The sequence below is a fragment of the Crocuta crocuta genome, unplaced genomic scaffold, assembly GCF_008692635.1.
Source record: "Crocuta crocuta isolate KB4526 unplaced genomic scaffold, BGI_CrCroc_1.0 scaffold562, whole genome shotgun sequence".
In the NCBI taxonomy this organism is placed as follows: Eukaryota; Metazoa; Chordata; class Mammalia; order Carnivora; family Hyaenidae; genus Crocuta; species Crocuta crocuta.
In genome coordinates this window covers 291,414-317,364 of record NW_027531012.1, presented here as the reverse complement: position 1 = coordinate 317,364, position 25,951 = coordinate 291,414, and the positions used below count along the sequence as shown (strand labels likewise).

The window sequence follows — 25,951 nt, the reverse complement described above, 5'->3', positions numbered from 1 at the left end:
AGAGAATTGCACACTGGGGTGCCTGGATGGCTCAGCTGGTTAAGCGTCCAACTCTTGATTTCCATCAGATCGTGATCTCACGGTTCAGAGGTTCAAGCCAACAGCGCTCCGTGCTGACATTGTGGAGCCTGCTTGGGATTCTCCCTCTCTCCCTCTCTCTCTCTCTCTCAATCTCATTCTCAAAAATGAATTGCACACTAATGGAATCCGTGTGCCTATTGCGCTTGGCACAATTTCTCCAATATTATAATCAAGTTGGGCACCATCATCCTCATTTCCTGTTCCAAGTTGAGTTTCTTATGGTACTTGCTTTTATCCCAGCAATCCTCCAAAAAACTCAGTGTTGCAAAGATATGATATAGAAAGGAATGTAGCGCATTTCATTGTTTATACCATGAACTACCTCCAGCTAGAAGTTCCAGTGATGTCCAGAAGATCAACTACCCCTGTGTTTCTCTTGAGTGTTTAAAATGCTCCATGCCTTCCTATGAGGAATGCATGATACATTGGTGGGTGGGGGAGAAGGGAAGGTGCGGGGGGCGGGGTTCTTTGGTGCCCAGTTTGGAAACCATAGAATGTAAATTTTATCCATAGCTAATCCCCACTATACAGAAGGAAAAGAATGTAATACCACTTATCTCTCCACAGAAATGTCAAGGACATTCTTTTCTGGGATACCAAAGGGCAGAAGTAAATCAGGACAGTAAGGCAACATCCTCCTTCCAGTTTCCGTCAGCTGCTGAGAGTGAGGAACAAGCCATTGAAACAAAGAGTACTAGGGCGCCTGGGTGGCTCAGTCAGTTGAACGTCCAACTTTGGCTCAGGTCATGATCTAAGAGTTTGTGGGTTCAAGTCCCGCGTTGGGCTCTGTGCTGACAGCTCAGAGCCTGGAGCTTGCTTCAAATTCTGTGTCTCCCTCTCTCTCTAACCCTCCCCTGCTCTCTCGCTCCTCTCTCTCTCTCTCTCTCAGAAGTAAATAAAACATTTTTAAAAAGTTAAAAAAAAAGAAAACAAAGAGTACAACTTAGAGAAGAATCCATCATTTCCCCATCTGGAGGGAATTGTCTACCTCTTAGTGGGAAGAGGACCCTGGAAATTCTGGAAAAGAAAGCTACCAACATTCAGGCTGTGACTTACCAAAGAGTTGGTTCTTCAGAAACCACCAGAGAATTAACACACTAGGCAAAGCCACTTAGACACACCCAACCTGCTCTGAAATCAGACAAAGGGAGGCGGAGACTACAGCCAAGTACGCTACTTACTCAGAATCTAAATGCGAGAAGCAAAGCTTCTAGACATTCGACAAACTTCCCAGGGCCCTGTAGGGAGCACGCGGATAGCAGACATAGCAGATGCTCTGTTGACTAGCTGTTAGCTGAATAATTGACTGCATATTAAATAAAATATTCTTAGGCTTTTCGTTCATTAGAACAGTGGCATTTCCTGATCTCAAGTGTAGTTAGGATTCATAGTTGTCTCTTTCATTAAGATAGAAGTGATTTCACCTACTGAAGTGAGGGCAAAACCCCCTATGTCTCTCTAAAAGAGTTTTGCTGAGTTTCTATCACAACGGCTTCCACATTTGAAATTATTGAATTTTTTCTATATGTTATATATTTTTGACATACTGAGAGATAGAAGTCTAAATGTTAAAAAAAAATAATTCTTTTAACATTTATTTATTTTGAGAGAAAGCACAAATGGGGGAGGGGCAAAAAGAGGGAGACAAAGGACCCGAAACAGGCTCCATGCTGTGAGCACAGAGCCTGAGGTGATGTGGGCTTGAACTCATGACCTGAGTCAAAATCAAGAGTTGGCCCCTTAACTGACTGAGCCATCCAGGCACCCCAGGAGCCTAAATATTTTAGAAGGTGGTTCATTCTCCTTACATAAGAACCCTCCCTAGAGTGGTGTTGATTATTTCCAGTAACAGTTGCACATGTCTACTTACCCAGCACTTCCTCCTCGTATGCACCTTCAGCACTGCTGCAGCCGACCTCACATGATTCTCGCTATGGGAAACAGGGAGCGTACCAGTCAGTGCAGCCCAAGTACTGGTTTTGTTGATACATTTCAACTAAATTGTGAAATTGGAATGCTTGGTGTATAAGTATTCCTGTATATCAATTATTTCAACTGCAGTACGGAAATAGAACAGCACCTTTCAAACTTTTTTGACCATGTCCCAAATTCCAAAACACGTTTTAAGAAAACAACTCAGCACACACAGACATTTTGGGGAAGAAAATCTTGAAACAGTACTTACTTTTTTTTCCTTTTTAAACAGTTTTATTGAGATATATTTCATAGCCATAAAATTCAGCCGTTTAAAGCACACAGTGCAGTGGGGTTTTTTTGTATATTCACAGAATTGGGCAACCATCACTACAGTCTAATTTTAGAACAAGTTTATCCCATTAAGAAACCCCATACCTGTGATGCACTCATGTATGTTCTGTTCTGTTCTATTCTATTCTCTCATTTTGTTTGTTGTGACTCTTTATTCACCAAATTGATTTCATGATCCTATAATAAATGGCACCTCACAGTGGGAAAAAAAACAGAGTCCAACAATACAATTATGTTTGCCATTTTGGTCAAAGGTTAGTTAGTTAATCACTTTAAACTTTAGCCTAAAACGATGCCTATTTCTTTTATATACCCATATTTTCCTTGAAAAATTAAAAACTGCGTTTCTTAATAATTTGAACATTTTAATGAATATGTTAATACCAATGTTAAAGAACTTTTCCAAAGACATCCAGATGGCTAACAGACACAGCAGAAGATGCTCAACATCCATCATCAGGGAAATGCAAGTCAAAACCACCTGACAGAATGGCTAAAATTAACAACCCAGGAAACAATAGATGTTGGCAAAGATGTGGAGAAAGGGGAGCCCTTTTGCACAGTTGGTGGGAATGCAAACTGTATGGAGAACAGTATGGAGATTCCTCAAAAAATTAAAAACAGAGCTACCCTATGACTCAGCAATTGCACCACTAGGTATTTATCCAAAGGGTACAGGAGTGCTGATTTGAAGGGACACATGCCCCAATGTTTATAGCAGTGCTATCAACAATAGCCAAAGTATGGAAAGAGTTCAAATGTCCATAGGCTGATGAATAAAGAAGATATGGTGTGTTTATATATATATATATATATACACACAATGGAATATTACTAACAATCATAAAGAATGAAATCTTGCCATTTGCAGCAATATGGATAGAATTACAATGTATTATGTTAAGCAAAAGAAGTCAGTCAGAGAAAAGCAAATATCATATGATTTTACTCATATGTGGAATTTAAGAAACAAAACAGATGAACATAGGAGAAGGGAAGGAAAAATAAAATAAAAACAGAGGGAGACAAACCATATGAGACTCTTAAACACAGAGAACAAACTGAGGGTTGCTGGAAGGGCGTTGGGTAGGGGAATGGACTAGATGGGTGATGGGTATTAATGAGGGCACTTGTTATAAGTACTAGGTGTTACATGTAAATGATGAATCACTAAATTCTACTTCTGAAATTATTATTACACCATATGTTAACTAACTTGGGTTTAAATAAATAAATAAATATTAAAAATAATAAAAATATATTTACCAATTCCATTAACAAGTATTTTTAGTCACATGACACAGGGTTACTCACTGAATAATGTGTATCGCTTTCCATATCATAGAAAGTATACACCATATACTCCTATGTTATAATTATTTATTTCCAGATAATAGATAGGATGAGCACTGGGTGTTATTTAATGTAAGTGATGAATCACTAAATTCTACTCCTGAAACAATTATTGTATTATATATGAACTAACTTTAATTTAAATTTAAAAATGTAATTTTTTTTAAAAAAACAGTAATGTTAAATTTTAAGATCTACAAAAGCTAACAATGATTAATATTTTACTTCATTAACTGAAAAGAGTAAACATTTTTATAACTGAGACACAAATTTCCTGCAATTATTAAGATACATTAGCATGAAAGAAAGAAAGAGAGAGAGAGAAGAGAAAGAAAGAAGGAGGGAAGTGGGAGGGGGAAGGAGGAAAGAAGGAAGAAAGAAAAAAAAGAAAGAAAAGAAAAGAAAGGAAGGGAAAAAACTCTTGGAGAAAAGGCACAAATTGTTAAGACTATAACACAATCAAGATCCATCTTCCTGCTCTCAGTCAATTTGCAATTATGATACCTAGGACAACAAGCTATTGTTTCTCATGGTGATAGTGGTAACCATGACACAATACATTTGCCCTAAATATCCCAGGTAATTTACAAACACTAGCTGCACAATGTTTGACCTGGGTACTCAAAGGAAGTACAGGCTGATAAGCTCGGGTTTGCTTAGTTAAGGATTAATTTAAATACCTCAGTCTGGTCTCAGGATTATTTAACTTAAGGGTTTAGTATACTTTTCACATCCTTATTGCAGGTTTCAGTAAAATACATTCAACATGTTCATTACTTGTGGAGAATAAATATACCATGTGGCAACAAAATTATCATGTAACACGGAATTTTTTTCCAAGAAGTTACCGGAGAAGAAGAAAGGAGATGAAATAATGTTTATTTGGAAATATAGCCAGTACTCACTATCCAGTAAATTTGGGGCTTATTTTTCCTGATTTTTTTTCAGGGGGAAATGCATAAATAAGATTTTGATCTATCTAGGAGTTTAAAAAATGTTTTGTTACTTTGTGAACCTTGCATTTTGTTCAGCTTTATTTAGACATAATTGACACATAAATTGTGTTAAGTTTAAGGTGTACAACGTATTGATCTGATACATTTATATGTTGCAAAATGATTACCTCTATAGCATTTGCTAACATCTCCATCTCATCACATAACAACAATTTCTTTTCTGTGGTGAGAACATGTAAGATCTACTTTCTTGGCAACATTCAGGTATATAATGCAGTATTATTAGCTATAATCACCATGCTATACTTAGCTCTCCAGAACGTGTTAATCATAAAACTGGAAGTTTGTGCTCTAAGGAGTTTAAATGTTACATCAAGTGGATGCAACACTATAAATTAGATTGTGTGTGTGTGTGTGTGTGTGTGTGTGTGTGTTATCTAACATTGGACTTCGAATGACATTATCCAGTGCTCAAATTGTCTAGAAAGAATCTAAAGGTTTTGGATTTAAGGAATTCACAGAATCTGAGCCCAGAGCCCATGAATGGGGCATTTATACAGTGTACTCCAGGCTACTGAGCTAACATTCCCACTGCAGAAGCCAAGTTCATGCTTCCCACGGGCTACAGCAACCTGCTGTCTCTGTTTTAGTGCATATTCCCGTTTCTCCCATAGTAGTAAAACCACCTTTCTCATTATCCCTCTGGCTCCACTCCTGTGTTATCAGACTGGCTCATGTGATGACAATGCCTTTTCTTACTCCTGTAGCACAAGGAGAATATACCCACCATGCTTCTGGGATGCCCCCAGTACAGCCTCTCCATATGAATTGTGACCTCTTTTCCTAAAAAGACGTTCATTCATTCAAACATGTTTCCTGAGTACATGTTTTGTATGTGCCAAGCACTGGTTTAGGTTGGAAGGATTGGGCAATGAGCAAGACCAGTAAGTTCCCTACCTTCATGGAATGTACATTCTCTTAGAAGAGGACAGGCAACAACAGAAAAAAATTCTTTTAAATAAAACACATTCAGAGAAGCTTCAGTGGTTCAGTTGGTTAAGCATCTAACGTGGGCTCAGGTCATGAACTCCCAGTTCCTGAGTTCAAGCCCCGCATCGGTCTGTCTGCTCTCAGCACAGAGCCCACTTTGGATCCTCTGTCTCCCTCTCTCTCTGCCCCTCCCCAGCTTGTTCTCTCTCTCTCTCTCTCTCTCTCTCAATAGACTTATGAAAGAAAAAAGAATCCTTAAAAATTAAAATAAAACAAAATAAAATTCAGATAATGAAAAGCGCTATGAAGAAAATAAAGCAAGTCAAATGCATAAGGCCTGACTGGGCAGGAAGGCTGTCTCATCAGGGTCTTGAGAAAGAACCATGCAGAGATGACCCTGGAGCAAGACCTAAGTGAGTTCAAGGAGCTCAGCTCCCCTAGGTCTTAAGGACAAAAGCTGGGATTTTTCTCAAATGGCAACGCAAAGCCATAAAAAGGCTTTTAGGAACAATATGATCTAATTCATGTTTTTAATTATCAGGGATAAGCCATCTCACTGGCTAACATCATTTTCCGACTTAAACGTTGCTAAGCTAACACTTCCAAGACTATTTCTTCTAAGGAACATGTGCAGAAATTCCCACCTTCCTTGGTTGAAGCATTAATGGTTGAAGTTTGATTTCTTGAAGGTGTGGGTAGCTGAGTTAAAGTATCTATCTGCATACCTATCTCGATCTCCAGGTCTATAAAGCATGTATTGCTATTCATTTCTACTTTATTTAAAGTGTCAAATAGCAAAGTATTGGGGCGCCTGGGTGGCTCAGTCGGTTCAGCAGCTGACTTCAGCTCCGGTCATCATCTCATGGTTCGTGGGTTCAAGCCCCACGTCGGGCTCTGCGCTGACAGCTCGCAGCCTGGAGCCTGCTTCAGATTCTGTGTCTTCCTCTCTCTCTCTCTCTCTCTGCCCCTCTCTGCCCCTCTGTCTCTCTGTCTTTCTCTCTTAAAAATAAACATTAAAAAATGTTTTAAGTGGGGGCGCCTGGGTGGCTCAGTCGGTTCAGCAGCTGACTTCAGCTCCGGTCATCATCTCATGGTTCATGGGTTCAAGCCCCACGTCGGGCTCTGCGCTGACAGCTCGCAGCCTGGAGCCTGCTTCAGATTCTGTGTCTTCCCCTCTCTCTCTCGCTCTCTGCCCCTCTCTGCCCCTCTGTCTCTCTGTCTTTCTCTCTTAAAAATAAACATTAAAAAATGTTTTAAGTGTAAAATAGCAAAGTATTAATAGAAAAGAACAGAGTAACACTGTGAGAAAAGCATACATTATATAAACACAGAGAACTGGGCAGCACAATGATTGCCAGGGAACTACAGCATTAGAAATCCAGTCCTGGGCTATTTCAGGACTTGAGAGGCTTGAACTCTTTCTACCTTTCTTGACACGGTCTTCCCAGGGATGGTTTGGGGAGATGGGGAGGTAATTTTATTTTAATCACATAAAAAGATTCTCAGGCAGTTTTTGTGTATGTTTTCTAAAATCTCAATCAGGAAAGACCTATAATTATTTTTTTTTAACATATGGAGTGAATTCTTCGCTCTGTTTTATCACGTCTTAGCCAACCCTGACCCCTCCATCTATTCCCAAGGAAAAAATCACTTTAAGTGCAAAGTAAGCACAGACTATTGAGAATATATTACAGTGTAACTTTTTTTCTTTTTTCTTTTTATTCTCTGGTTAAGACATTTTTCTATTTTACTAATAGATGATAATTTATACTTCTTTCCCAGGCAGAATAAAATAGTTCTGTTCTCTGGTTTCAAGGACATTTAAGTGGAATACAACATAAATTTTAAACTGAGAAATAATGCATTTTCTTCGTAAACATCTATTGTCAACCTAAAACTAATCCTGAGGGCCATAGAATCCATAACAGTTGAGGAAGACCAAGTAGGAAGCAATCAAAATCTCTATGGTCTTTCTGAAAAGGAAGAGAAAATCCAATGCAGGGGAGGGACCAGCATGGGCAGGGGGAGCAGGCAATACGCTGAGAAGAGACCCGAACAGCCAGCATCAGCACGAAGTCCCATGATATCATAGCAGGGGAAAAAACAAAATAATAAAATATTTACAAAGCTGTGCTTTAAAGTGTTGTCAAAGGAGTTTGTTGAACAAGGAAGAAAACTGCAACTACAGTGTTCTTTTTTAATATTCTGTATTTAATGACAGACCACTGTGATTTATGGGGAAGAAGATGAAATCAGCAGAGGTAAGGGTATCCCTAGATGTGTACTTTCCCCTCTCCCCCACCCACCCCCTCCCCACCAGACTCCCAGAATTAGAAACTGTCCTATCAGATTACTTATATGCATATATGTGAATGTGTGTATACATATACACACATAAATGCACACAGGTATATAAAGCAGCAAATATGTGTCAAAAATGAAGTCTTGCAGTCATTTTTACACCCTATTTTATAGCAATTCCAGGTGAGCATTTCTGTGCTGTGAGAATTACTAAGCCTTCTTCACTCTTTTTTTTTTTTTTTTTTTCTCAGAGAGAGCGAGCAGGGAAGTGGGAAAGAGACAGCGGGACAGAGGATCTGAAGCAGGCTCTGTGCTGACAGCAAAGAGCCAAATGCAGGGTTCAAACTCATGGACCAGGAGATCATGACTTCAGCTGAGGTCGAAGTCAGACACTTAACTTGACTGAGCCACCCAGGTGCCTCTCTCTCTCTCTCTCTCTCTCTTAAATGTATTTATTGATTTTGAGAGTGACAGAGAGAATGCAAGCAGGGAGAGTCAGAGACGTGGAGAGAGGAAGAGTCCCAAGCAAACTCTACCCGATTGCTACACAGAGTCCAAAACAGGCCTCAAACTCATGAAACTGTGAAATCATGACTTGAGCCAAAATCAAGAGTCTGACACTTAACCACATAACTTACCAAGTTACCCAGATGCCCCAGTTTCTTCATTCTTATTTTAATAGCTTTTTAAATATAAGAGATAAAGACATGGGGTTCAATGACATCATTGTGATTGCCAACTCACCTCACAAACAGTGGCATAGGTACCGTTCTGCATGAAAAAAAAAGAAAAAGAAAACTACTCAACAACCTTAGAGTTATAAATAATTTTAATGACACTTTGCTATATACTTCTTTCAAATTAATTTCTTGCCCCACCATTGACAAATAACCAATAAAAACAATCAAAATCATGAAGCCCAGAGCTGGGCTTTCCATCCAGGCAGGCCACACTGTATGAACAGCTATAGAAGTCATGTTTGTATCACCAGGAAAATGGTGAAGTCTGATGTCTACTAGAAAATCCCAGGCAACTAAGAGGTAATCTGTGATGGACCAGCGTAGAGAATGAAGAGGTGTCGGCGACGCCCAGTGGAGACAGAATCTGAAAAGAAAACCACCCATAGCTCTGGCTAGCAAAGGCCAGTATGTTCCTCTGCACAGACTGGCTGCTCCAGTGCCCACTCTATTTCCTGGACTGTTCCCAGCAACAAATGGTACTCCCCATTCATGCATTCAGCAAGTGCTCTCTGAGCACCTGCTAAGTGCCCCCACTGTGTCCTGTGCGGTAGACACAGTGTGAACCAGAAAGAGAGAAACCCACTATGACAGGTTTATATGTCAGAGCAAAGGATAACCAACACATACTAGACAAATAATGATCTTAGCTGAAATTTGTAAAAGTGGTTCCAAAGAAAGGCAAGAGTGTTTTTAGAATGTGTAATAGTTCCAAAATCCATGTTGCACCTGCTCCACCTTTTGGTAACTCCCGTTCTATGGGGCACACAAATGTGAGAGCTCCCATAATAGTGACCTGTGAGGACACGCCATACAGGAAAAGTTATGAGCACCATTTGTAAGGAAAAGTTAATATCCTTATTTAAATCTCAATGATATAGTTTCACTGATTATTAGAAAACAATATTAAAATGAACCCCAAATTATCATGATTTAACCTCCAACCTGAACAATCTGAATAAAGGAATGAACCTACTTTTAATTAACAAAAATCTTATTCATTAGATCAGAGTAATTACAGTGTATCAGGCATTATCCTTAGGAAGGAGATTCTATTATTATCCTATTTTATTGGTGAGAAAAGTAAAGTATCAAGAGGTTAAGTACCTTACCTAGCTATACACTAAATGGCAAAGCTGGGATAAATTAAATATCAAGTATTTAGGGATGTATTTTCTACATAGAGTGGAGTGAACGTAGGGGCTGTGACCCCTGGAGTAGGTTGCTGCCATGTTCCCTGCAGAGAAACTTTGAACATGATCTAGGGCCTTGCTATCCAAGTGTAACCCAAGGACTACCAGCATCACATCACCTGGGAGCATGTTCCAAGTATAGAATCTCATGTCCCACCCAAGACCTACAGAATCAGAATCTGCACTTTAACAAGATCCTTAGATAATTGTACTTTACAGTTTGAGACGCATAAGACTAGGAAATTTAACAAATGCCTGATATTCTACTAAAAGGCCTTTATGCTTTGGAGCAATTGGGCATTCCTGGGTTCCATGGTTTGCATTAACCTCCCTTGGTCTCTATTTGCATTAATAACGTTTATCTTGAATTATGTATCACTCAGGCTACCTTACTTTTCCTTTAGAGTCAAGCAAACTAATTGAAAGCCAATGGAAATTCAGATGGGAATCCTCTTAGATGACTTTTCTATTGAAGGAAATATTAGCATCAACACAGAAACATAATTAATACTTACACACTTCAAAGCACAGTTGTCCTGATCTACAGAGTTCCAAAAATGACATCCTTGGATGCACTGCAAGAGATCATTAGAGATGATGGTGACTAAAGAAGTGTGACTTTTTCTTGTCACTTGATAGGGCAACTGAGTAACAAAGAGTATTTGAGAAATACATATCTACCCAGGAATCTGTGGCCTCAGAAGGATGAAGACCTTTGGATCTAAGCAGAGTCCTCCTATCTACAGGCAGAGCAGGGCTTGGTGTGAATCATTACAGCACAGCAGGGCTGCTGAGTACAGGTTGGTGGTCAGGCCTAGAAGCCAGAGAGCACCCAACCTTCAGGGAGCACACTGTCCACTGGGTGGCTGGCAGCATGGAAAGTCCTGGACAACATGGAATCGAGCATATCGTGGGCCCTTGCCATGTCCTCAGACAACAGGCAAAATTCAGGGGCGCCTGGATGACTGAGTCTGTCAAGCATCTGACTCTCGGTTTTGACTCAGGTCATGATCTCATGGTTTGTGAGTTCAAGCTGCACATCAGGGCTGTCAACGCAGAGCCTGCTTGGAGTTCTCTCTCCTTCTCTCTCTGCCTCTAACCTACTCATGTTCTCACTCTCTCTCTCTCTAAATAAATAAATAAACTTTAAAAATTTAAAAAAAAAAAAACAAGCAAAACTCAAAACTAGGAACTCAACCAGAAAACAGCATATCAAAACCCAAATAGGTCAACAGTGGTTGGGAAGTCTGTTCATGTTTATATTTTGAGTCACTAAACACTTGTTGAATAAATGGATACAGGTTCAGGAAAGTAATAAAACCCTAAGTGTAATTGTTATAGGAAACACTGGAGATCATCTAATCCAAACCTCTCAGATAGCACAAAATGAAACTAAGTCTCGGAAATATTAAGTATTTGTCCAAGGCCACACAGCAATGTAGAATCAAAATCACAGAGTTGGATTAATCCTGTGTTCTTTCCTCTTCAACACACTGTGACTGAGTTCATTTTTTGAATATTCTATAATTCAGATTTCTCACTATTTTCAACTGAGTTTCCTCCATCAAGGAATAATAAATGAGACTTTACTTAGGGATTATTTTTATTGTAATAAAACCTGACCATTGTCCCATTTTTATCAATGCAAACACTATAAACTTCCTGACAATGGAAGCAATTACTCACCAGTTCACTCAGATTATATGGCGTACCAATGTCAAGCTGCCTGCCCTGAAGTGAAGAAGGAGATAATAAAAACCAGCTATCAGTATTGTGTTCAGTACAACTACCACACCTTTTTTCTAAAAAGCTTCCTGGAATAGTGTTGCCTCCTCCACGCTTTCTAGTAGAAAGTACAATGTTTTAAAGTCATTAAATCAGTCATGAAATCAAGTAAAATGCCAGTGCAAATTATAACATGGAATGTCTGAGAATTCTGTAAAAATGATAAAGGTGGGAGTGGGGGTGCAACTCTAAGGAGTAGTTAAGGGCAAAGGATAGATTCTGACATTAAATAAGCCTGTGACTTTAGTCGATTCATCAAGTCAAAGGACTCATAGGCTTAAGGAGAATTATGTTCAGATTTTTTTAAAGCAGTCTTACTAAGCATAGAGAAGAAATACAAATTTAGAATTTTACATATAGCAAAATATCAGATTACTCTTTTTTTCTTATATTTTCACAACTGTTAAGAACTTTTTGTGCTGGGGTAAAATAAAAGAAATAGAAACTAAGGGGGAAAAAAATCTATAAATTGTTCATCTTTTCCCTGGTCATCACATGAGTAGAGTCCTTGGTAAATAGAAAGGCTTACAAAGGATGGCGACATTAGGCCTATGATAATCAGGTATGTGCCCAAATAGTATTCTTTGGACATGTCTAATTGTCAACCTGCCTCACTGACTGATTTAGAATTATGACCAGAGGATAACTAAGTGAATACTCCTAGTACCTCTATATTGTTCAGAACATCCCCTGAAAAGTTGCTGGATTTGAACCATTGAATTGAAAAGACAATTAATCCAGTGAAGAGCATACCATCTATCCTTGGCTGCCCCAGCCCTACAAGCAAGATATGTTTCAGGAGATGATAGAAAATCCAAAGGGGCCTTGTATGTGGTTTAAGCATCTCTTGTGGTTTTCTGAATAGCCTACGATTTTCAGAGGAAAGAGAAGATCTGTTTATCACTAAGCTCACTGAGTACTCTCTCCCCATCCACATGAACATCATTCATTTTGCTCTTCACTCTGCTTAGTACCTATAACAGTCCAGAGTGATAAGAGATGTTCAATGAATACATATGGAAGAACAAACCCGTAAATTCAAGATGGCCTATTCCACCCAAATGCTCCAGAAGTCCTGTCTCTTGGAAGTCTCATCTCGTGACCTAGCATTGTGGGGGTTTACTTGAGAAGTAATCAGACCCAGGAACCAAAGAACCAATGTTGCCTTTTCCACTCTCATTTGATGTGTGAATGAAGATTCCTCTAACTTCCGTTCCCTAACCCCTTATGCTTAACATGTTTTGTTTTTTACATAATAAGTACTTAGAGAGTAAGAACAATATCTTTATTTTTGCAACCATGTGCACAATAGTACATTGTTTCCACTTTGTTTCAAAATGAAGCTTTTGATTCTCCTTTAGATGACTGAACCACAATCATATAAAATCAAATGTAAGAGTCAGTTTGCAACTGAATTTGTTCAGTTCATATCCCTTCAAAAATCTGTTAGTTCATAAAACAACAGGGTGGATGCTGGGTAGTTTTTCCATTCCATTTATTTTATCTTTTTTTTAAAGTTTTTATTTTTAAGTAATCTCTACACCCAATATGGGGCTTGAGTTCACAACCCCAAAATCAAGAGTCCCACGTTCCAATGACCGAGCCAGTCAGGAGCCCCTCTCCATTCCATTTTAAACAATAGGCTAACAGAGATGTTTCTTGGGGACCATAAAGTCATACTGTAACAGTATTGAGTCAAGATTAAATTTAACAGGCTGAATGGAGAGCCCCTCAAGCAACCTTGGGCAAGGTAGCCTCATGAGTCAGGTTTACAGGGTTCTGCTAAAGCAGATTTTGTCAACACTCTTCCCTAATCTCATGGCATTCTCCACCCCCCTCATCATCATCATTATTACAGCCACCATTCAGTGAGTGGTTCCTATGTTCCAGGCATTCTACAAGGTGTTTTACACTAAATCTAATTCAACATCTCAACAGCCCTATTAGGTAAGCATTATTATTAACTCCATTATACAAATCCATTATACAGCCACAAGGAGGTCTAGCAAATTGCCCAAGAGTTAAGATTTAGAGATCTGAGAGTTGTCTCCAGAGCCTGTGCTCTTAACCAAAGCACAACATCTTCTGTAATCTTCACCAAATTCACATTCCTCACTTCGCAGTTGGGATCCTCACCAGTTTACCTTAGCTCCACCTATTCCAATGATCTGCTTAAAACACGCAATCCCAGTCCTGGATCTCAAATCTCCTTAACCCGTACCTACTTCTTGGCACAGCCTTGTCTGTCCTACCCACCTTAGCTGGAACTAATTTCATTTCCATACTTTCGACCCTGATAAATGAAACAGAGCAGAAGAGTCTGCATTTTAGTCCCATATACGACTTGCTTGTGATGAGAGATTTTCAGTTACCTGTGCTGTCTAAATTTAGTATTCTCATCAGGAACATAAGTAAGATAATATTTAGTTCACAAAACTCTGTGAGGACTCATGTAATAATGTATTAACTATAATAGTACAGTACCATGAACTTGGAAATCTAGTGGTAATATTATGTGCAAACATGTTGTAAACAGCTTTTTGCAGATATATCTCAGATACATTTCTTGTGCAAGTGTACACGGGAGTGCTGGTTTACCCGAACCTTGCCAGCTATAAATGTTCTTATCTTTGCCAACAAAATGAAAGAAAAGTTGATCGTTTTGCAATTCTGTAGTTGCTGTGAGGTTGAACATCTATCACATGCACGTTAGCCATTTCTGTTTCTTCTTTACTAAACTTTTCAGCTTCTAAACTTCTTTTAAATACTTTTGTATATAGAAGGGTTGGTAAAATTCTACTTCTTGTGTGATACTTTTTCTATCTTTTGACTTTGTTTTTGTTGCATTCTGCTTATTGTCATGTAATTTAAGTTTCTAAGTTGTCAAATTATTAATAATTTCTCTTAGGGATTCCATATTTTTGAATCAGGCTTTCTAAGGCATTCCCACTTCAAGATTGTAGAAATATTATTTCATAATTTATGCTAATATTTCTATGGGGTAAAGTCCTCTTTTGTTTTTTTTTGTCATTTGTGTATATTTAAATCACAGTACTTCTTTAAAGCACACTATTTTTTAATACCTCCTGAAATCTATTTTGAATCTGCCAGTATTGCAAGGAGTTAGCTTTTTAAAAATTTCTTTAAACCTTTTTTAAAAGACTTTATTTTCTTAGAGTAGTTTTAGAATTACAGCATAATTGAGATTAAGGTATGGAGATTTCCCAAATACGTTCTGCTCCCGCACATGCATAGTCTCCCCCATTATCAACATCACTGACCAGAATAATACACTTTTTACTAAGATTAAATCTACATGGACACAATATAATCACCCCAAGTCCATAGTGTGCCTTAGAGCCCCCTCGTGGATTTGTATATTCTGTGTGTTTGGACAAATATGTGTAACTTATATCTATCACTGTATCACACAGAGTATTTTCACTATTCCTCAGTGCTCTATTCATCCCCCCCTCCTACCACATACTAACCCATTCCTGGCAACCACTGATCTTTTCATTGCTTCCACAGTTTTGCCTTTGTAAAAATGTCCTGTAATTGGAATCATACAGTAAGTAAGTAGCCTTTTCAGGTTGGCTTCTTTTACTTAGTATAAGCTTTGAAGTTTCTTCTATGTCTTTTCATGGCCTGATAGTTCATTTCTTTTTAGCTCTGAATAATATTTTTCATTGTCTAGATGTGCCACAATTTACCTATCCATTCACCTACTGAAAGAAGGTATTATTTTTTTGTTCTAAATAAATAGCTCCACTTTGGTCTGAATTGCCATCTTTATCATATTCCCCTCACCCTTATGTGCCTGATTCAATTTCTAGACTATTCTGTTGTCCTGGTCTGCCCATTCCTATGCCAATACAAATGGTGCTGATTTCTGGATATTTTATGGAATGTTTGGATTCTGGTTTTCTTCTATTATCTTGTTATAAAGTTTTATATTGAAATACAAGACAGGTATTGATGTTTGTGCTTTTTTAAGCAGGATAACCTTCTGAACTCTATTGTTTCTAACAATCTTTTATCGAATTGAGTTGATGCTTCTAAGAGCATTTCTCAACACCCATTCCTCAGTTGTTGGGACTTGTTACTCAAAACAAAAAAAAAAAAAAGGTTTTGTTGTCAAAAAAGATCCAAAAACTATGATTAAATGAATCCACCCATATGTTATTGTGGTCTATGAATCTACAAAAAGCTGGCAAAAGCATTTCCATAAGTTATTTGACCATGAATCTGTTTTGTCTCTCTATATAAAGGATCTCATTATACTAGTATTCTGAAGAACATTAATTATTTTTTGTTCTCTATGGTGCAGGCACATATAATTCAAAAATATCAAATCAGTTAATACATTCAGCTAGCACTTACAGATCCCTCAATTGATGTAAAATACTCATGTTCAAGCATAGAACTATGATTTGTGCATTTATGGACAGAAATTCTAACATTCTTGTGGACAAGACTTCGTGTTTCTTTTTAAAAAGCAAAGATGCCTCAGTATCAAGAACCACTCGGTGAAATAAAGAATTGCCTTCACAGCAAATGTCCAGGCTAAAACAATGGAACACAAAAAAAATTCAAACAGTATAATAAACTCAAGCATTTTCCATATCCTTTCCCCTGATCCATGGCTACATATTCACTGTTCATTCACCTAGGATTTGTCGCTCCGGGCCCTATGTGGGAGGCCCAGATGGAGAATATTTCTTACAGTCACCAGTGAAATTGGCAGACCATGTCTCTTGTGGCCACCACCACATCAGCTGTGCCTTTGTCTGTAGGTGGTGATCGGAAGGCCATGCAACGGAACAAACTGCCCACTCCTACTGCCTGAGACCAAGGAACCCACACAGAGACAAGAAAAAATGAAACTTAACTAAAAAATTAAACAAACTAAAATAAAATAAACTGGAGACTACAGTAATGGGAACAACCAACATCAGTTTTGATAGTATGGGGAAATTTACAAATGATGGTGGTAACTTTATCGGATGGAAATATTCTAAATATATTAAAGATCTTGTTCCCATGAAAACTTTCAGGATTAAAAAAAACCTTTCAGGATATAGCAAAAACTTACAACGTAATTTTAAATTAAAAAGGTGAGTGCCCAGCTGTATGTAAAATTACATACCTATTAGAAGAAAGAATACTTTTTTCTTTATTCTCTATTTTTTCTCTATCTTATAAATACTTTACAATGAATTTATGTTCTTATTATAATCAGGGAAGAAAATGTTTAATTTTTTTTTAGTAAAGAAAACATTTAATAGTCTTATTCTTCCATGTTTAAGTTTGGATGACAACTGTAAAAACCTAACGCATACAATTATACGTTAATGGCAATGAAGTCCTCAACAATGAATTATATAAAATACCAAACTTCTCTAAAAAGTGCTACTATCCATACTTAGCTTCGGTAGTGTTTTAAACTATAGTTTAAATTAAGCCAGAAGAGTGCAACACAAATAAATATCTTTTGTATCTGCCACAGACTCCTATCTCCAACTTTAACATGACAATGAGTACTGTATTTGGTACTTTTATTATTCTAATAAGTAGGAGTATAAGTAGTATGACCTGTAAGCTATCTTGCTATTTCCTTTATCTTTAGGTATGAAGAGTGCATCTTTCTGGGGCTAGGATGTATTTAGTTTTTACAGTTGATTCAGTGACTGTTTTAAGCACATCTAAGTCACAATAACCGAAAGATACGAAACAATTTATATAAAGCGACACCCGGAAATGAGAAAGAAAACATCAATTTTCTAACCAAAATCTCATTACTGAAAAAATTACAAATGCACATATAGAGGTAAAGGAATTTAAAACAATTCTTGCTTTTCAAATAAAACGTTGCTCTATATGGCAGCTGTATCTGCTTCCTTGGGCAACCTCCTGATGCCACCATCCATCAACAATATAAATAGTACCGCTGTCTGTAGCTGGTAGGCATTACCCTGTGGCCAGACCTATTTCTTGCTTCGAGACAAACAGAAATGGTTCTGTAATAAATGAATTTAAATTGATACTTTTAAAACATGCAAAATGTATTGTATTTAAGCCTCTCTAACCCGAGTCTTATGCCCCCTCACACACACACACACACACACACACACACACACACACACACACACACACCTATGAACAGATAGAGAACTAAAATAGCTCCCCTACCTTCTATAGAATCTTTCTTGCCTTGCTACCACTTCTTACGAGACTATGTCTCATAAAGAGAAAATAACTCACTCATTTGTAAGGAGTTGAATTTTCCATGTTACAGATCCTGCAAAGACAAATATTAGACCAGCAAAACTTACCAGGTTAGTTACACATGACTTGAGGCAGCTGTTTAAAACTGTACACCGTACCACAGAAATCCATACACAGCCAAGGGTCACAAAATTGACAAGTCTCAGAAGAAGCCAGCAAATATTCTTCATCACGTCACCAATGGCGGTTTTAGATGACTGTGCTTTTCGTTTTCTCCATTTCATTGCATCAATTCTTTAGCTTTCAGTTGAAAGAGTAGCTGGTGGACTTTTGGGGTATTTTTTTGACATGTTAGAATATCTTTGCCTTTTAAAATAATATTTAGACCTTTTACTTTAGACCTTTGAATCCTAGATAGCTTGTAACATTCACAGAGCAGCTATTTCATAATTTCATTTCCTTTTACTCTCACAAAGAAAGTCACCACTGTCTAAAGGTTAGAGCTTAGAAGTGCGCTTCAAATGGGAAGTAAACAACGTAGAAAACGCAAACTGCATTTCAGCAAGCGTGTGACATGTGCGCAATCTCAAACTGGAACACTTCAGGTCATCCACCACTTCACTTCACATCCACCACTTCACTTCAGCTATGCAGGAAACTGGATTTTGACCATCTATGCTTTAGCAAACAGTAACACTATTATAATAAAGAACTATCAGAAAAACAGAATCAAACGATGCTGCAGAGGGGAAAAACAGAACCCTTTGAAATACATATTTTGAAATTAAAAAGCAAATAAAGCTGAAATTAATAGACAAATACTCTGAAGGTGAGTTAAAGACAAGGAAGTGTGTTAGCACACTTTGAGAACTTCACTACATATTAACTAAAATACTCCCTTATCAAGGCTATTGAGACAGAGAGCTGAAACTAGCCACTGTCTAAAATATGTACAAGTGTAGCTGTCTTGAAAAGGAAATATTGTACAAATTTCAATTAGCCTGACATCAAGATAAAATTAAGAATTTGATATCTGCAAGGTACAGAAGTGAGTCATTCTGGAGAGCTACTTTTTAGATTGCTGGGGGTTAAATCATTAAGGCCAGATAGTTTTGTGTTTGCTGTTTTTTCTTATGACTTAGGTATCAAATCAACTTCCATGCCTTTAAAAAAAAATTTTTTTATGTTTTATCTTATATTTGAGAGAGACAGACAAAACACGAGCAGGGGAGGGGCCGAGAAACAGAGACAGACTCTGAAGCAGGCTCTAGGCTGTGAGCTGTCAGCACAGAGCCTGACATGGGGCTTGAACTCAGGAGCAGTGAGATCATGACCTGAGCTAAAGCTGGACACTTAACTGATTGGGCTACCCAGGTGCCCCAAACTTCCATGTCCTCTGCTTCTTCCTTTTTTTTAATTAAAAAAAAAAACCTGTAATAATAAAAAAAATGAGGTATTGCATTGGGCCCTAATCCAATTTGACGGGTGTCTTTTTATTGATTTTTAAAATTTACATCCAAGTTAGTTAGCATATAGTTCTATACTATGTCTTCTTACATAAATTATACTCATGTAACGAACCTTTTTTTATTGGCACCAGGTTCTCATTGTGGGCGATACATGCATGGGGTTTTTTTTTAAAAGCTGAACATCTTTGAGCAAATGTTGACAAAACTGCTGTATAACATAAAGACAAATGGTACTGACTTCAGAATTGACCCCTAAAGCCTGTTGTCTTGAAAAAAGTTCCACACTGCCACCTGATCTTTGTTCATTCTCTCCATTCTAAAGAATGCAGATTAAAGAATATACAACTATCTGATCTCTTGGTCAGAGGAAAATGGCCATCTTTCCACAAAATACACACTTTAATCAGAAAATAAACTTCCTTGTCCATGGGATTTCCCCATTCCAACAAAAGATATCTTCTTTACGGTGGTACCTATGTCTTTTGCCATATTAGCACAAATAATATTTGTAACATTTACTTCGCTAACAAAATGGACCACTAAGTACTTCCTTGATGTAGCTTTATTGGGGGAAGGTGAAAAAGAAATAACCTTCAGTTTCAAGATCTTGTGCTTATTCTGTTTTTTGGAATTTAACTGGCATTTAGTTACTCTCATGAAAAATGGACTGTGTTCAAAGATATTTGTTATGGCATTACTTATATCAAGAGATTGGAAACAATCTAAGTCCTATAATATAATACTGGATCAATCAATTCATATATCTTCTCCAGGTGATTTCTCCACATGGAATTATTTGGACTTCTTTCCAGCATGATGGTCTCTAAGCAACTGGAGAGCTTACGTGGTGGCTTGGAGCTTTGGTGGAAGTGCTCCAATGCTAAGCTGCATGGTCTTTTATGATTCAGCTTCAGAAATCATAGTTACCTTTGCTGCATTTTATTGGTTGCCAGAGAGGCATAAAACTGCCCAGAATCATGGAGAAGGAAACAGGCTCCGCCTCTTGATGTGAAAGTAGCCAGGTTTGAGAAGAACATGTAGAATGGAAGAGATTGTTGCACTAACTTCGGAAAATACAGTCAGCCACCAAATGGGCAGTCATTTGCATCATTCTAAAAGGCAGACATTGGGGCGCCTGGGTGGCTTAGCCGGTTAAGTGTCCGACTTTTGCTTAGGTCATGATCTCGCGGTTCGTGGGTTCGAGCCCCGTGTCGGGCTCTGTGCTGACTGTCAGTTCAGAGCCTGGAGCCTATTTCAGTCTGTGACTCCCTCTCTCTCTGACCCTCCCCTGCTCACGCTGTCTCTCTCTCTCTCTCTCCTAGAAATAAAAAAACAACAACAACAAAAAAAACTTTAAAAGGCAGACATTTTATTATGTTTTAAAGTAATTTCTATTCCCAACTTGGGTTCAAACTCATGACCCTGAGATCAAGAGTCACATGCTCTACCCACTAAGCCAGCAAGGCATCCCTGAAAGGCCGAAATAATACCAGTCCTCAAATAATACAATCCAAACTTTGGTTAGCACAAATGAAAGAATGAGGAATGAGGAATTTCATTAAGTACAAACTTCTCTACTATTTCTTTATGAGAATGAGTTTTACAATTCATTAGCAACAGCATTGATTTGATATGATCCAATATATCTGAGTTCTAAAATTATATTTATTGAAAATATAGAATGTGCATCCTGAAACTCCATTGTACTCCATCAGTATCATATAACTCCAGGGAAGTGAAATGTACAGTCATCAAAAGGAGTTCCAAACAATGACCTTTTAGATTATCAGACTGAAGAGGGACATTGCCAATATGCAAGGCCTTAAGAATTTGCCATACAAGCAAATTCTTTTTCATGCACATACCTCTGCCATCATCCCTTACTCCTTATCAGGCCTGCTAGAACCTGATCATGGTCCACTGTGGCACATAAGGTGAAACTTGAAATTGGCCCAAAGGTATACATTGGTCATCACCAGGGCAATCATTATTTCTCTGGGGGGATATTTGGGGGCAAGGGGGATGGGGGACAGTCATTGTCTCTCGTGTAAGTTCCTTGCACCCAGTGTATCTCATCTTTATGCCTCAGGGAAGGGATGATGCTACAGAATGAAAGAAAGAAAATTAAATAATCAGCTTTTAAATTTCAAGAACCAAGGTTTCAGCCTAGAGGAATGGAAGCTAAAAAGACAAAGGTCAGTTTCTAGTCAGCAATTTCATTTTACTACATTATTATCAAATTAAAATTTTATTTTAGCCTGGAACCTCAGTAGTTAAAATGCAAAAGTGAGCTATTTGACATTCTTTTTCTCTGCATTCCTTGCCTGAGGCTTGGAAATGAAAATAGGATCAATAAGTGCCTGCCTTTTGCTTCCTATAATGAAAGATAAAATCACAATGCAAAGGCATAATTTGGGGTCTGAGTTGTTTTCATTGTTTTGGGGGGTTTGGGGTTTTTGTTTTGGTTTGGTTTTGATTTTTGGTTTTGGGGTTTTTTTGTTTTTTGTTTTTGTTGTTGCTGTTGTTCTTCTCAAACTTTTATTTACCTCCAAGTGCTCAGGGGATTTCATTACTGTTGCTATCATTGTTACTATTGTGGTTCAGAGCCTTTTTCCTTGCTGCTTCCATTCTGGAGCTTTTTCAAAAGCCATAAATTCTAAAAGGCTGGCTTTTTAAGTGGTTGCTCTTTCTTTGTATGAGTTATTGAACAGTCATTAAAAATCAGCCCAGAGTTCTGCACGTTCAGTTGACCCTGAGACAGCATGAGAGTTAGGGGCACCCGGAGCCCTCCACAATCCAAAATCTGCATGTAACTTTTACCTCCCCCAAAATGTAATTACTAATAGTCCACTGTTGACCAGAAGCCTTGCTGAGAAAATAAGTAGCTGATTAGCACATATTTTGTGTGTTATAGCTAGCATCCACTGTATTTTTACTATAAATTAAGAGAAGAAACTAGAGAAAAGAAAATTTGAAAAATCAGCACTATAAAGAGTTTTTTATGGTTTAAGGAAATCCATGCCATAATATTAGGTAGAAAGAAGTATATAAATCTCTATTATGTATTCTGAGGCTGTCTCAATTATGAAAAAAAAAAAAGAAGTATGTCTTCTTGATACTTTCTCCATTTCCCATATTGTCCATGAGCCACACACTGTAGTAAGAGTGTATTACATCCATTGCAGCCTTTAGACGCATTTCACAGCATCCTGCCTCATCTGATCCCCTGACTCCCTGTGTCCCCAGCCCTCAACCTCTCTCAGGTGAACCTTCAACAGCTGACTCACCTGTGTCACCAGGTTGGGTTCTCAATCCTATCACTGACTAGGATAAGAATTTAATCATTCCATAGATGAGAGCTGCAGAGAATCAACTTTGGCTGTATTTCTCCTTTTGAACTTGTGATTCACTTGCCATTTATTGAGTTTCTGCCGAGAGTCAGGGGGTTCCATAAACTTCGGACAGACATCTGTAGGTTTGCATCTTCACAAATAGTGTGCTCCTTGACCCCTGGTTCTCGCCACGCACTAGCTGAACACATTTGTGTTCAGGGTGCTGACACCCCTAGGGTTTGTCCTGACCCTGCTGTCTATAGATGAAGGACACCCCCCCCCCACTCCTCCTAGGCACCCAGTGCCTTCTTAACCCTTGTTCTTTTTTTTTTTTAACTTTTTAAAAGATTTATTTGTGAAAGAGACAGACAGAGCATGAGTGGGGAAGGGGCAGAGAGAGAGAGGGAGACAGAATCCGAAGCAGGCTCTAGGCTCTGAGCTGTCAGCACAGAGTCCCATGTGGGGCTGGAACTCAGGAACTGTGAGATCATGACCTAGGCTGAAGTCAGATGCTTAACTAACTGAGCCACCCAGGCGCCCCTTAACCCTTGCTCTTTATTTAATTATTTCAAAATACTTGTATTTTCAAGCCTTTTAATCTGATCATAGGCTAAAAGACATTAGGTCTTCATGGAAGACACTTTCAGTGGTTCAGACCAGATATTGGATGACAGCTTAAACATTTTACTTAAAGCCAGCCCTGGAGTAAAATGCTTCAGTAATAAACAGGTTTTCTAATGCAAAGTCAGGCCCCTAAAACTTTTTCCCTGCTCCCATCCTCCAGATGTGGATGTCGTGTGGATGTCATGAAGCCAGAGTCTAAGGAGGATTTTCACAGTTCTCCTCCCTCAAGAGTGCTGCGACTTTTGTTCTTCCTGAAGTTTCTCTATGCCCTGGGGTGTCGAGGCCCAGGGATCCCTTATCACACAACATCACCAACGACCCTGCACAACGTTCTCCCACACCCTACCACTGACACCATCTTCTCGGGCTAGAGTTGCTGCTGTTTCAAACCCTTACCCCAGGCAGGAAATACAGGACTGAGAAAAGAAAACAACTGCCCAAGGACAGATGGTGGGCAGAGGTCAGGGAAATCACCCACGCAGATCACCAAGGCAGGGAACTGATGGGAGATGGAGGCAAGGGAGAGAGGCTGGAGCTTTGACTCGTGAGAGCCAAGCCTCAGGACTTTCTTCTTCTAATGCAATCACACATTTTAAGAAATGTATGATTATAGTTGTAATTATTAAGTGACATTAGAAAAATCTGAACGTTGGCCTTATTCCAGATACTGAGAAAACAATCACTGGGGAAGAAAAAAAGGAAACTCTACTACTAATTAATTAAATCACTTATATTATTGACCATTTATGAATGATTAAGTAGTCTGAGCACAAAACCAATTAGCTTTGAATACCAACTTCAGACTTAAAACTGTCTTCCTTGGCGCACCTGGGTGGCTCAGTTGTTTCAATGTCCAACTTTGGCTCAGGTCATGATCTAATAGTTCGTGGGTTAGAGCCCCGTGTCCAGCTCTATGCTGACAGCTCAGAACCTGGAGCCTGCTTCAGATTCTATGTCTCCCTCTCTCTCTGCCCCTCCCCTGCTCATACTCTTGTCTCTCTCTTTCTCTCTCAAAAATAAAATAAAACATTAAAAAAAAAATTTAATGTCTTCCCAAGAATGCATCAAAGTTCACCTAGGAAAGAGAAGAATGGGAATCTTTAAGATTTCCTTGCTTCAAAAATTATTGCAGTGGTAAAGAGAGGTTCATGGTACAGCAGCAAATGGTTCTTGACCCTTAACACAGACGGAGAGTTTATGAGGTGGTACACATGGTATTGGGTTCCAATGGACTTTATTTCTCTTTCCCCACCACAGGTCTCTAGATCCAAAGCCCACACTTTTTCTATCTTCTGGAAATAGTACGTACAGTAGTTAGAACAAGGACTCCCATGTACACCTATATCCAATCCTGGCTACACTTGTGAGTTTAGTGACCTTGGCAGTTACTTCATTTCCATCCTCGTCTGGAAAGACAGATAACAGATTCAATATCAAAGTTTTAGTACCTGCCACGTAGTAAGTTCTTAATCAATTTCTTCATGTTTAAGAATTTTGTCACTTAAGATACTCTGGTTGTTCCAGTTAAAATGGTCATAATGATTTGTTAAATGAATACTCAACAGTTATTGAGTACCTACTATTTGCCAAAGAATCTGCAAGGCACTATGAAGACAAGAGTAAACTAAACAGATAAAAATCCTTGTCGTTATTTGGATTGGGGCCAGAGGAGGACAAAACAGATGTACACGGGTAAAACGTGTGCTAAGTTATTATATGGTAATAAATTCTAAAGAGAACAAGGACAGTATGCAGGAATAGAGGGCTGTTTGCAGGTGGCTAGTTTAGATATTATAGCATTATGTAAACTCTACATAATTTTGTGTATTATTAAGTGAGATATAAAATTGTTATTTTAATTGGAATGGTGAACTACCTTTGCTAATATAAAAAAGGGTATCTGCTCACAAATTATGAAGGTTTGCACAAAATTGTTTTCTTTAGCTATTTATATATAATCAAAAGGTTTCTCAATCTCCTCAACTATTTTCAAAGAGAGTACTTCGACCGCTTCCAGGTAAAGATTACAGCTGAGAGCAAAGTGCTTTCTTTCAGAAGTTCTTAAGACTACTAAAATGATATACACAGTTTAAACTCAGGGAGGATGAAGAAACAGGAAACCATGGCTTCAGATTCAGTAAGGATCTGCAGCTCTTCATTAAATCAACTGATCTGAATTTGCAAATATTGTAACAAGTATGTCAGACAAAGTTTCCAATTGTATCCTTTGCTACAAAGAAATTTTACATGCAAAACGATTGCAAACCCCTTCTAAAATGGGGATTTATAATAATATAATTTACGTTTACAATAATTAATATTTATTGCAGCACCTGGATGGCTCAGTTGGTTAAAAGTGTCTGACTTCAGCTCAGGGCATGATTTGGCGGTTTGTGAGTTCGAGCTCTACTGCATCGTGCTCTGCACTCAATGCGGAGCCTGCTTGAGTTGAGATTCTCTCTCTCTCTTTCCCTCTCTCCCTCACTCTCTGTCAATATAAAAAAAAACTTTAAAAAATAAACAAATAATTAATATTATTTAATTATTATTATCCTTAAATCATTATATCAAAATTCCTAATTCTTATGTATACTTAAATTGAATTTTAAAAATATTTTATTACTAAAATATAAT

The 25,951-nt window shown here is 38.2% G+C and overlaps 1 protein-coding gene across 1 annotated transcript in view; it reads right to left on the bottom strand.

The window, feature by feature from the left end:
- ROS1 (ROS proto-oncogene 1, receptor tyrosine kinase) overlaps positions 1–18,122 on the bottom strand; it is a 111,945-nt gene extending 93,823 nt beyond the window's left edge. The window contains exons 1-5 of the mRNA XM_077770835.1: positions 18,000–18,122; positions 11,566–11,610; positions 10,395–10,454; positions 8,694–8,720; positions 1,952–2,012 (exon numbers count right to left, since the gene is read on the bottom strand). Coding sequence (XP_077626961.1) covers positions 1,952–2,012; positions 8,694–8,720; positions 10,395–10,454; positions 11,566–11,610; positions 18,000–18,122 — 316 coding nt within the window. The remainder of the gene's footprint in view (positions 1–1,951; positions 2,013–8,693; positions 8,721–10,394; positions 10,455–11,565; positions 11,611–17,999) is intronic.
- Between the last annotated feature and the right edge of the window lie 7,829 nt (positions 18,123–25,951).